This window comes from Otolemur garnettii, unplaced genomic scaffold (genome assembly GCF_000181295.1).
Source record: "Otolemur garnettii isolate 467f Iridium unplaced genomic scaffold, OtoGar3 scaffold00193, whole genome shotgun sequence".
NCBI classification, from domain to species: Eukaryota; Metazoa; Chordata; class Mammalia; order Primates; family Galagidae; genus Otolemur; species Otolemur garnettii.
Window position 1 is genome coordinate 231,922 of NW_003852588.1, and position 14,053 is coordinate 245,974.

At 39.4% G+C, this 14,053-nt stretch overlaps 1 protein-coding gene across 1 annotated transcript in view; it reads left to right on the top strand.

The window, feature by feature from the left end:
* PTPRM (protein tyrosine phosphatase, receptor type M) overlaps positions 1 to 14,053 on the top strand; it is a 562,994-nt gene that overhangs the window by 173,506 nt on the left and 375,435 nt on the right. Inside the window, exon 7 of the mRNA XM_012812183.2 lies at positions 9,434 to 9,742. Within this exon, the coding sequence (XP_012667637.2) occupies positions 9,434 to 9,742 (309 nt within the window). The remainder of the gene's footprint in view (positions 1 to 9,433; positions 9,743 to 14,053) is intronic.

A 14,053-nucleotide genomic window follows, 5' to 3' on the forward strand; every position in this document is an offset into this window, starting at 1 on the left:
GCTGTGAGCTGTAATGCCACGGCACTCTACCCAGGGGGACAGCTTGAGGCTCTGTGTCAAAAAAAAAAATAATAATAATAAATAAATAAATAAATGATGCAAGTCATAAAATGGTCCCCACATTAGGCTTTGCCTACTTACATTTAACTGGAACTGGCACCAATAACTCATGATCAGTCCTTGGGAATTGGTTTTAGCCTTGAAATATAATTCCTTTGTAGACAATGGAACATCTGAACATTGTTTTTCTGTTAGAGAGGATGTCAACATTATTTAGTATACCTTTGAGATAGGCAAACTCTATAAGACAACAGTCCCACTTTTTGTGTTCACCAAGGTAGACTGTGGCTAAGAGGACACAGGGGTATTACAGGGATGGTCATTGTAGTTCTGATTGTAACAGAGAAAAAGTAGACTCACCTATTGTTCCTCAATAGGGAGATGGATGAGTAAACTGTGGTTTCATTTTTAATGGAATCTATGTACCCACCAATGTGTTAACTAGACCTAAATGCTTCAGCTTGGCTATGTTGAATGAAACCTCTGGTTGCAAAGAATGGCAATATTTTATAATTTTTTAAGTATCCTAGATGTGTGTAATAAAAGTACAAAACCATGTCCAGGAATGATGTATAATAGCCTTGAGATAGCAAGTAGGAGGGTGGCAAAATTTTATATCACCAATGTTTTATGTCTTTCATAAAAAGTGACCCAAAGCAAAAAACAAAATGTTAACATTTGATATTAGCAGGTACATAGGTGACTGTTTTGTCTTGTACTTTTCAGTGTGTTTTAAAGGTTTTATTATTTAAAATTTCAAAAACCTTAAACACTAACAAAAAATGTTTAAAATAAAAACATCTTTCAGCCATTGTAGCACAGCTAGTCTTATTTTGCATGGTTAATTCAGGCTGAATAAAATGTAGCTTATGTTATTGTCAATGTGGGTATTATCACTAATGTCGGTTTTGTCAGTACCCACAGTTCTTTATTTTAGAAGGCATCAATAGTGTATTTTTACACCCTCTTTTTTCCAGCCTTTATTCAACAAACTTTTTACTTAGAATTTTAAACTTAAAAATTAAAAAAAAAAAAAAGATTATCCTGAAAGACTTGTAGAAATTGTACTAAAATCAGCCATCTTTGGTGAATGACTGAACTGTGGTCTAATATATAGTATTTCACTTTATTTATTAAATGTACAAACCAAACCAAAACCAAACATATGCCACACATACTCTTTCAGGATTTCCAAACACCACTGGAGAACTCTCCCTCTTCAGGGGTCCTCAAACTTTTTAAACAGGGGGCCAGTTCACTGTCCCTCAGACCATTGGAGGGCTGGACTGCAGGCCCCAGGATGAGTCAGTTGCTGAGCAGGACAAGCAGCGGTGGCAAAAACACCTGGTGGGCTGGATAAATGTCCTAGGTGGGCTACATGTGGTCCACAGGCTGTAGTTTGAGGACACCTGTTCTAGGTAGTCAGTGGTGACTTATGTTTAGCGTGGTTTTCAGCCTTTTAAGCTTCTTCCCTAAGAGGATCCTTGTTCTTACCTTAAGTGTGTGTCTTCGTCATTTTATTATGAAAGGTGGTTTTTCACATTTCTCCTAAAATGTGAATAGGAACTCTAGCTATCTAATGAGATTGAAATAAGTATGATCAATATAATTGGCATATGAATAGCCCATTTCTCAGCAACACAAGGTAGAGGGTTACTTAGCTTTACAATTTAGGCCAAGTTCAAGCCTCTTTAGAGGACAATTTAAGCCATTCACATTAGTTGAGAGTATTAATAAGCCTGGTAGAATTTTGGGTATCGAGTTTTTGAAACTCCAGTGGACATTTCTAATCCTTTTGCCACTGGAAGTTGGAATTTGATCAAAGTTTCTGAGTGAGTTTACTTTGGTGGTAGAGGATTGCACTGGTCATTATGGAGGATAGGTTTGAGAATGGACTGGAAAGCTGGTTTAGTTATGACAGATTTCTTCAACGTGTGAATGTCATTAAAGTATTTAATTTCTCCGTCATAAATGAAACTCATTTTAGCTGGATACAGGATCCTGGGTTGAATGTTATTTTGTTTTAGGAGATTAAAAGTCAGTCAATACCCTCTTCTAGCTTGAAAGCTTTCAGTAGAGAAATCTGCAGTCATTCTAATATTCTTCCCCTTGTAGGTTATGGTTTTCTTACATCTGGCTGCTTTCAGAATTTTCTCCTTCATATTAACTTTTGTGAAGTTAATTATGATGTGTCTGGGGGTTGTCTTATTCCAGTTGAGTCATTCTGGGGTTCAGAAACAGTCTGCTATCTGAATTTCAGAATCTCTTGGCATGTCTGGAAAATTCTCCTTTGTAATCTCATGAAGAAGGGTCTCTGTGCTTTGTGAAGCAACTTCATCACCTTGAGGAATTTCTATAAGGCAAATATTAGTTTTCTTCAAATTATTCCAGAGCTCTCCGAGAGAATGATCCATTTTTACTTTCTGTTTCTCTTCCTTTTTTAGTGCTTGGGAGCATTCAAAAGCTTTGTGTTCAATGTCAGAAATCCTTTCTTCTTGCTCCATTCTGTTACTGAGGGATTCTACTGTATTCCTCAGATCTTTGAGGGTTGCAAATTCTTGTCTCAATGTGTCAAAATTTTTGGTGATTTTGTCTTTGAATTCATTGAATTCTTGAGACAACTTTTGAATTGCTCCTTGAATTTCTAATTCCAACTTTACCTCCATTCCATTAATCTTATTTACAATCCAAACTCTGAATTCAATTTCTGACATCTCAGCCATTTGTCTATGAATGGGATCTTCAGTTGTGTCTGCCGTATGGTTCCTTGGGGGAGTTGATCTACTCTGGTTATTCATTTTACCAGAGCTTTTCACTGACTCTGCCCCATAATTATTTTACACCATTTAGCTAGATGAGCGGATAAGGTGAAATTGGGTTGGGAGCTCCTGGAGTAGTGATTAACCAGCCCTTTACTCCAGAGCTGTGACTGGTGTCTGTACCTTTTCCCCTAGAACTTTGCAAAGGACCAGTACATTGCTACGGCCTGAGACACTGGGGACTTACTTGGTGTGGTGGGGCTAAGTGGCTCTGTCTTGTTTTCAGCTGGTCTCTGTCCTACTCTAGTGAATTAGTTACTCTTGGTTGAAGTCTCAGCTGTGGAGAAATACCAGCAATTAAGTCACCCCACCCTCCATGGGCAACAACTAGAAAAGGAAAATCTAACCTTCCTACAATCACACACCCAGGGTACCACTTTGGATAGTCCTCAGGTGATTGGTCCAGTCCAAGAGATCCAAATCAATTGTCCCAGTCAGCACCTGGTCTCAAGTAAGGGAGTTCAAAAGGTCTCTGGCAACTAGATAGCAGGGGTCTGCTAGCAGCTCAAGTATGACTTGTTCTGGTGCTCCGTGGAGTCGGAAGGACCCCCCCACCCCAGCAAATGGATTAGTCTGGGAAAGTTGATGCCTCCTTCCCCACCTTGCACCTCTGTCACACCCAGTCACTGGTAACCCCACAAGGCTATGACCCAGTTCCCTCCAATAAGCAGGTACTCCAGGGGTTTGAGTCTACCTGAGTCACAGAGAGATCTTATGTCTCCTCGGCCAGGTCTTCACACTCTGCCACCATCCGGCAGGGGAAGCTGAGGCCTGACAACCTTGGGTGGTTAATGGAAGCTGGGGTAGTTCACGCAGTTCCAGCCCCGCCCCTGATTGATGTTGCTGACACTTCTATTTGTGCAGAATTTGTGATTCTGTCCGGGGTATATTTGCAAACCCAGTGCTGTTTGAGTTCACAGAAACTGCTAGTCAGCCCCAGTCTCTGCTGCTGCCCAGAGCTGGTGTTTCTGTTTCCCCTGCAGTCTATATTGGGGTGGGTGCAATTAGAGCTCACCCTCGGCTCAGAGTTCCAGCCTAGGCCCGCCTACCTTTGTCTCAGCTATGATCCCCTGAGGTCTGGGTGTTTCTTAGGCTCACTAAAGCCATCCTGGCTCAGCCCCACCCTGGGAGTATGCCATCTCTGTGCACACTTCTTCAATTCTCTATCCCACTGCACTCCACCCAGGCCGGTACTGCCTCAGGCATCTTTGCTCATGGGGCCTGCATTACCATCCCAGATCTATTCCATCAGTGTCTGCCACCAGAGAAGATGCCCAGCTTTCTTTCATTGCCCAGAGAGACAGGGAGTGTCCTTCCAAAATATCCCCAGGTGTTTGAGCCCTATTGTTCCTGCTGCTCTGTGCCAGGGGGCACTGCCTCTCCCTTTCCTGTATGGTACCTTCAGTCCATCATTTTCTCCTTACCCCTGTGCCACAGAATCAGCACAGACCTGCAACAGCTCACACTCTGTCCACATCTCTTAAGAAAATGCCCAAGAATCTGGACTCCATGGAGGACACAGGCTTCCAGACCTCAGGGTGAGAGTGGAGGGGAGTGCTGGTTAGAATTGCAGGTAGAGAATATATACAGTTTTATACCTGGCAGGAGAGTGCCATGGCACCCCTAATAGGGGAAGGAGGTCTGGGTTTTAAAGGGTCTCTCTCATGGGATAAAATGGGAGGATGTTTGAACTCTGCTCGCTTGTTTATAGAAAGTATACTGTGACTGTTCTCTTGGGGGAGGGAACTCCCGTCCACTTGGTGATGAATTTTGTACCTATTGTTTGTATCCTTGGGGTCACAACTTGCCTCAGCAGGGTTAATGTGCATTTTTAACCTTCTCTCTTGGCTCAGCTCCAAATCATCAGCTTACTTGCTAAACTTCTGTTCTTTAACTCTCCTTCTGGCCAGGAGCCTCTGTGGAAAGCTGGCTCCAGTTGGCCATCTTGCCTCCCATGATAAGTTATAGCTCGTTCAGTTACATCACAAGTATGTAGGTGCCTGTACGGTAGTATGAATTAAAGATTAATGTATTTCAGAATTTTAAACTTGACTGACACAGATACTTTTTAAACTCTGGAAAGAATTGATTAATTCAAAGACTATGGCTTTGTCACTTGAAAACAGCACCATGTGCCTGGAATCTTTGATGCTTAGGAATATTGAATTATTGGGTTATATTAACTATAATGTTAGTCAAGCCTTTGCTCTGGTTTAACTGAAGAATAAAGTAAATGAAGCTATCAGTTTATTATCTGGTTACTCTCTTGTGTGATTGGTAAGGCAGAAACACAATAGCTGAAGGTTGTGAAGGGGGCCCACCACGCCATTCTAGGTGTTACTCCCTGTTTTATAATAGACCTCTGTAGAGTTCCTAGAGAGGTAGAAAAGAGAAACCTGTTAGCACAGCACTGCTTGTAATCTATGTTTTTGATTATCAAAGACAGGATCCTAAAATTACACCCAAATATCTCTCACAGGTTCTGAAATTGAGTTTCTGAAAAAGCACTGTAGTAGTAATAGAAAGTAAAGTGCAGAGTTCCAGAGAAATGAGCTGTGAATTGAACCTACAATGGAAATTGATCCTATCAGTCAGTTTTTGCCCTTATTTGTAGAAAAGCAGGGCTGAATATAGAAGAAGCCAGGATCGCTGATTAAATGGGGATGCTGAAGTGCTGGAGGCTAGAACTGGGCTTGCTGGTTCCTTAGCTCAGGACTGCAGTTGTCAGGCTTCTCTGCTTGAAACCTGGCTCAGACTGGCAGAAAGAGAACAAAATGAAAAATGCTGCGGGCACCAGCGGGGGAATTGGTATAAGAGCTCCCTGACTAAGCTTCCTGTGTGATAGCCAGTACACTCTGTAGGGAGGCCATTCTAGTATCTCATCATGAGTCAGTGGGCCTCGATGGGACCATCTGGACTTAATGATCCCATTCCAGGGAAGGGGATATGTCACTGGGAGAAATGTCTTTGGAATCGATTCCTGTCCTAAGTAGCATCTTCAGGTTTGTGAGTCAAGAGGAATAAATATGCTACAACTAATGGTCCTGTAGTTATAATTTACTACCCTGCTAACTCTAGTTTATATTGTCTAGAGGTTTATATTGTCCACATAGAATGATAGTAGTGGTATGCTAAGTCTTGGGGAATAATGTTTATATTCTACTCCCAGAAATGCAGTGTGAGTCACAATTAACCCACGAAAATTACACATTTCTAGTTATTAAGTTACTATTTGTTTTCCACAGTGTGATATATTTATTCAATGATACCCTGCAAAAAATATTTAGTAATTGTCTGGGCTGCTAGCTCATAACTGTTATCACAGTATTTTTGAGGATTGCTTGAGGCCTAAAGTTCAAAACTAGCCTGGTCAACACAGTGAAACCTCATCTCTACAGAACATGAGAAAAATTATCCAGGCATGCTGGCATGCACTGATTGTCCCATCTACTGAGGCAAGAAGATTGTTGGAACCTAGGAGTTTGAGACTGCACTGAGCTATGATTACACCACTCCACTCCAGCCTAGCTGACAGAGTAGGAGCCTGTCTCTACAAAAACAGAAAAATTAGCCAGGCATGGTGTTATACACCTGTAGTCTCAGCTACTGGAGAGGCTAAGGCAGGAAGATTGCTTGAGCCCAGGAATTCAAGGCTCCAGAGAGCTATGATCATATCACTGCACTCCAATCTGGGTGACAGAGCAAGACTCTATCTCTAAAAGAAAAAAAAAAAATGTCTTCAGTGCCATCAGTATAACTCGGTAGCATAAAGTCCTGTGGAATGCTTCATTGATAGTTAGCAGCATGTTAATAGAAATAGTTCTGCAGAAACACTGACAATAAAGTGCTATAAAATACTAATTTAAGATATAATCATAATAAATCCACTGCTGGGTCAGAACTCAATTTTACTAAATGGCACAGAAAAGAAAATAAAAAGCATTGAAATCAAACAGTTTGCTGAGGATGAGGAGAAAGAATCATCTGCCTTCCTTAGTCACTGGAGGCAGCCTGTCAACTCTGTCCTTATAGGAGGCTGCTGTGATGCGTACGTGGTAGCACCCAGCGTTTCATGTGTATGTCTCTGCATTTTACTGGTCTCCCCACATACTTAACATTGCCTTTGGGAGTTGGCAAAAGAAAATGACAGTATTCCTTCTGTGGTGGTCCATGTCCCCTGTATCATGGTGCTAATTCAACTTTTCTCTTATTAAGCTTTTGCCAGATAGGAAGAATGTTTAGGAATCTGAGGGTCAAAGTATCCTTCATCCCTGCCTCCAATTATATGGACCCTGCTGTGTTGATATGAACATATAAACACAGCAGAACCATACACCATAGTCAAAGGCCCACAAAAGGAAGTGCAGTAGAACCTCTGAAGTGACAAGGGACTATAACAAACTGGTCCATATACAGAGGAGGTCAACATAAGGAACAAGGCCTGCTGTACTGATTTGTACGGTGGTGCATGTCCAGTCTATGAAAATCAGGTCAACATAAGGAGGTGGTCAGTTATGGAGGTTCTACTGTACTCTGTAAAAGTTTTGGTAAAACTGATTTGCTTTGGTTAACATGAAACTTGAAGATACAGCCAGTTCAGTTCAGCCCCCCATAAAGCCTCTGCAGTGAGGACTTCAGAGCCTTGAAGAGGTGATTGTTTTGTGTCACAGAGATTACTTTGCGTGAAGCTTAGCTATTTTACTTGGCAAATGTGTGGAAAGTTCAAGACACAATTTTACCAAGATGGAGTTCTAAGAAATACTAACAAAGAGGAAGTAGCATGCATTTCAAGAACACTTGCCCAGTAGACATTCTGAACCCTTTGTTTTTAAATCTAGGGCTTAATTTAAGTATCTATTTTCTTGGCTAAGGAATACCGAAATGATGCAGGCTGTTTATGCAGTGGGAAATAGTTTTCCATTGAAATTAAGTTAAAACTGCTCTGCTTGTTTAAACTAATATCTGAAGTCTTTAGTCATTTTATGAGTCAGTAAATTTATGCAAAACTTAGGAAAATGCTTTAGAGCAGTCTTTGTGGAGACTAGTTATTAATAAGAAAAAGGGCAAAGAGACACATGGTAATCTGTTTATGTGCATGAGGTCTGCAGCTTATTACAAGTTTCTATGAACCTTCAGTAATGAAGCATTATGTAAAATTAGACATTTCCTTTAAATTATAAAAAATTCACTAAGGGGGAAAACATTCGATGTTATTTCTAAATAACTTATTTGTAATATTTTCCCTACGCTGGTAATTTAACTATAAAAATTAATGTAATAAGGAACATTTCCATGCCACTCAAGATTCCTCCGAGGAGTTTTAATTTTGCTTGTCCTTGGTTCCTAGAGTTATCAAATGAATGACCCTTATTAACATCATTTTATAACTTGAACAGATATCTAACAGATAAATCCTAGCTTGCATATATGTGTATAAAACCAAAACATTATTTCACTTTAAACAGTTTCTTTTGTTGGAGATCACAGATAAAGGGAGTGGTTTCCAACTTCTCTCTAGATCCTAAGTGATGGATGAGACATTGTTGAGAATAAGCAAGAACTACGTTAGTATTATTATGTGGCATTCCATGCAAATCAAAACCCCAAAAGGCCTGGAGTTCTGCTTAGAAATTTCTCTCTCATCGTTATTTTATTTCATGCTCAATTCTTAAGCTATTGCCTTATGGTTTCCATGTATATAATTATAAATTAACATTTAAGATAAATATGTGTCAGTATCAAGATTGGTTACTTGTATCAGAGATCCAAAGAAAAGCAGCCTACCTACCTAAGATAGCACTCATGCCAGGCATGGTGGCTCAGGCCCATAATCCTAGCTCTCTAGGAGGCTGTGGGGGGAGGATCACTTGAAGGCAGGAATTCAGGACCAACCTGAGCAAGAGCAAGACCCCATCTCTGCAAAAATAAAAAAATTAGCCAGCCTTGGTAGCATGTACCTGTAGTCTCAGCTACTGGGAAGGCTGAGGCAGGAGGATCACTTGAGCCCAGGACATTGAGATTGCAGTGAGCTCTGACAGCACTATACTTTAGCCGAAGTGACAGAGCAAGATCCTAAATGCATACATACATACGTATATAAGATAGAATGTAATGTTTACTAGGGAACAGTTTGGATGTGAGACGCTCATGGCTGGTGTGGTTATCAGGAACTCTGGCTTCTCCTTCATCATTGCCTTGAATTCTTAACATTTAAGTACCCAGAGTTTCACCATGTCTGAGTGAGCTCCAAATATCATACCCTCCACCCAGTTAATAGGAGCAAAAAAGCAACAAAGATGCCATTCCCAGAAACTGTTCTTGACATTTCATCTTATTTGCCATTCCTCAGAACTTCGCCACATCTGGCTGCAGAGGAGAAAGGAACTTTAGTCCTTATTCTGGGTGGCTTTACGCCTAGCTGTAATGTAGGGATTATTAAGGAAGAAGAGGAGACAGATACTGGGGACAACTGGGAGGATCTGTGACATGTGGGTTTAGCTGAGCTTTTATAATTCTTTTCTCTTACATCTTCTTTTTTCTCCTTTTCTAAACAGATCCCATGCGTGGCCCAAGGAAACTAGAAGTAGTGGAAGTGAAATCCCGACAAATCACCATCCGCTGGGAGCCATTTGGCTACAATGTAACTCGTTGCCATAGTTATAACCTCACCGTGCACTACTGTTACCAAGTTGGAGGACAAGAGCAAGTTCGAGAAGAAGTCAGCTGGGATACAGACAACTCCCACCCTCAACACACAATCACTAACCTGTCACCATACACCAATGTCAGCGTGAAACTCATCCTCATGAATCCCGAGGGACGGAAGGAAAGTCAGGAAATCATAGTGCAGACAGATGAAGATCGTGAGTACTTTTAATGATATGTTCATGTGAAAAATGTTCTTTTAAAAAGCACTTTTTGTTTGTTTTCAGAGCTTTATAGTGAAACAGAGGAAAGATCTACCTACTTTGTTGAATAATAAAAATGTGTATCTGTGCTCTGAATTCTGAAGCACTGATTAAAAGAGAGTAAAGAGAATGATGAGGATGTGGACATTTAATTCTTCCTTAGTTATAGAGTTACTTTTTTGTCTGTAATCATTCCATATTTCTCTAACTAGTTCTTTGTTCAGGTTTTATTATATTGGACTAAAAATTTTCATTTTTGTTATTTGATTATTTCTATAATCAAATTATTTCTAATAATCTATTATTTATAATACTCAAATTTATTATTATTTTAAAAATAAATTTAAATGACATTCTGAAACATTTCTCATAGTTCAGATAAAAAGTCAATATAAAATAGAGGTTGCCCTTACTTTTCAACACGGTGCTGAGAAAATATATCAAGTTGGCAATTGTGAAATAGATCATTTTTCCCCACAGGAACAATGTTGGAACTGGGTATTACCTTAATAAACAAATACTTAGCTAATAAATCATGCACACCACCAACTCATCCAGAACAGCAAATACACAGTTGTAGTAGACCTTAAATTCTGGATATCAATGTGCTTTTACACTGACTTTACAGGGAATCATCTTGTACAATAACATATTCATATAGTACGTAAAATACAGTGGTAGTGTATTTTTTATTTAGTCTGACCTAAAATTTATTGTTTAGGCATAAAAATAAATGGCAACAAACTTGGAAAGCCCATTAAATTTTCTGTTCCTGGGGAAAATAGATGTTTAACTTTTTATTTCTGATTGTATAATTTGTAACTAATTTATATAATTTTGACTATTGATTAAATCACATGTAAAATAGTTATAATAATAGTGTATTGTTCCATTTAAAGAACTATCCGAGTATTTTGGAGTGTTTTGCCTGCACACTCCATACACATTGCTGGAGAAGAACTTGGCAACATCAGCGTAAATGAGGAGCTCACCTCACACCTTCCCTTTCTCTCTTGTGTTCGTTCCGCTCCGTTGGTTTAGTCTGGTTATTTTCGGTGGGAGCTCAGTGAAGACTGAGACCAGGTCCTGTTTCTGTGTCTTCCACCTCTCCCTCGTCTCCCTGTAAAGAAGCCAGAGGCCGTCAGCATTGTCAGCGTGTCACCGCTGTCCCTTTCCTCCCTGGTGTTTCTATAGTCACTCTGGTCCTAACTTCTGTTGTTTCTACTTCCAAAGTTTTAGGTTGCTCTTTTCACTCACCTTCTGCAGCCATAGAGGATCCCTATTATTTTATGCTGAGATTTCTGTAATTGTTTCTAACACCTTTCTTTGTGGTTTCAGCCTTTTCTCCGTCTTATCCCCACCCCCAACTCATCAATAATTAATCTTTAAAATACCTTTTCATTATGTCACTCTCTCTACAGAAGCCTTCAATGGCTCTTTCTCTTTCTCTTTCATTCCAAAATCTTGGCTTTCTCAAGGTATACCGTGTTTTGGGCTCATACTCTGGAAGTAATGGCTGCTCTGTGGCAGCTCACTCCACAGAGCTGTCCCTCAGCAGGGGTCCTCTGTGCCACTCTCTGTACGTACATCCTGGCTGCCTCGTTGTTCCCTGTCTGCTCCCCTCCACCAGTGCCTTCCCACCTGGCTGCTCCTCAGTTCTGTCTCTAAAGTTCTTTGCAAGTTTCAGGTCCTTCATAAAGCTGTCCCCAACTCTTCCAGCCACGGTACTCACATCCTTCTGACCTGATTTGCACTTGATAAGGTTCTTAAATCTCTGAGCCTTAATTTCCTCATCTAAGAAGTGAGACCCAAAGAGGTTCAGTGAGACCCCCATCTCTAAACCCAGCTACTTGGGAGGCTGAGGCCAGAGAATCACTTGAGCCCAAGAGTTTGAGGTTGTTGTGAGCTATGATCATGGGACACTCTACCAAAAGTGATGAAGTAAGACTCTGTCTCAAAAAAGAAAAAAGAACTTATGAAGTACAATTTCATTTTAGAATTGAGGCAACTGAGACCCATAGAGATTTAGTGATGTCTAAGTTACACAGTTTAATTATTGAAGAGTCTTAAATCAGTCTTTTCATTTGAATTAGTCTTTTTGTTCTGCTCAGTGATATTCCACTAATAAATAACAGCAAATATCCAACATTTACCTGTAAATAGTCCCTCAACTCAAGAGAGCATACTGCCTGTGAGTCCATTTGAAATTCTAGGTAATCTTTCCAACCTGTGCCAGTCTTGGCAACCACTAAAAACTGTTCCTACCCTGTCACATCTAAGACATTTTTCAGTCCTCCTTCTAAAACCTTTCTTGAGATGTTTGTCCATCACCTGGTGAGCATTTGACTTGTTTCCACTTTGGAGCTATTATAAATAATGCTTCTGTGAATATTCATGTACGAGTTTTTGTGTTGACATGTTTTTAGTTCTGTTAGGTATGTACCTATGAGTGGAATTGGTAGGTCATGATGTAAATCTATCCACATTTTATCAATTGAAGAACTGTCGGACTGTTTTCAAAGTGGCTAGACCATTTCACATTCCCTCCAGCAGTTTCTGAGGATTCTGATTTCTGTACATCCTTTTAAACATTTAGTATTATCTGTCTTTGGATTAGAGCAATTCCAGTAGTGAAGAGGTGATTTCTCATTGTGGTTTTGATTAGCATTTTCCTGCTGGTTAACGATGTTGATCATCTTTTCATGTGCTTATTGGCCATTTGTATATCTTCTTTGGAGAACTATTTATTCAAATCATTTGCCCATTTCTAAAGGGGCTATTTTCTTGTTAGACTTTAATAGTTCCTTTTGTACTCTACATGTAAGTCTCGTATATGTGATAGGCACAAACGTCTCTCATCCTGTGTCTTGCCTTTTCTTTAATTAGTACCATTTAAATCATAAAATTTTTGAATTTTGATGGTGTACAGGTTATCTGTACTTTCTTTTGTTGCCTTTGCTTTGGTGTCACATCTAAGAAACCGTTGCCTACTCCAACGTCAAAGATTCACACTTGTTCTTTCTCCTGAGAGTTTGTAGTTTCTTACAATTAAGTTTTTAATCTATTTTGATTTAGTTTCGATATGTGGTATGAGATAGAAATCCAACTTCATTCTTTTGCATGTGGATAGCCAGTTGTGCAAGCAGCACCATTTGTTGAAAAGATTATTTTCTCCTCATTGAGTTTTCCTGGCACTTGATGTTGGATGTCAGTTGACTAAAAATGTAAAAGTTTATTTCTGAGATCTTCAGTTCTGTCCTACTGATACATATTTCTTATCCCAATATCAACTGTTTCAATTACTGTAGTTTTTTGGGTTTTTTTTTGTTTTTTTTTTTTGAGACAGAGCCTCACGCTAGAGTGCCGTGGCATCACAGGTCACAGCAACCTCCAACTCCTGGGCTCAAGCAAGTCTCCTGCCTCCACCTCCCAAGTAGCTGGGACCACAGGTGCCCACCACAATGCCCAGCTATTTTTTGGTTGCAGCCATCATTGTTGTTTGGTGGGCCCTGGCTGGATTCGAACCCGCCACCTTTGGTGTATGTGGCTGGCGCCTTAGCCACTTGAGCCACAGGCACCGAGCCAATTACTGTAGTTTTGCAGTAAGTTTTGAAATCAGGACTTGGTGAGGCCTCACCAACCACTTATTGATCACCCATTCCATCACCAAATAATTCGATCCTATACCCCCAATTGCGTCTACATTGATAAACAGCGTAGCTGTCCTGTAAATGGAATAGACATACTCATTTACTGAATTTTATATATTATAAAGCATAATCAAAAATTGTATTTTACATGATGAAATAAACATTAATTTATGATAATGCTAAATATTATTTTATAGAAAATTGACAAGTAAATTTCCATCTTCCCTTATGTGAAATATTATTACAAACTTATAAGAAGTTTGTATATTTTAAATCTTGAAAAGATGGTATTTTTCCCAAATCACCTGAATTTTTGACAAATAAAGTATAATTTTTAAAAACTATATGGTTATTTCATCTACATCAACTTCTATTTTGTATGTACTCTATTAATATATTAGTATGGTAGTTCATACATATTTTTGACATACTTTTGTTATTTAGTATTGTGGTTATCAAATGCATCCATGATGATGCATAAATGTATACAATTGTCATTTATTTTCAGTCTTTTCAGTATTTCATATATGAATATAACACTATTTAAGCCATTTTATTTGTTTCCAATTTGTTATTATGGTTGGTATTATTAAAAAGCTATATGAACATGCTTGTA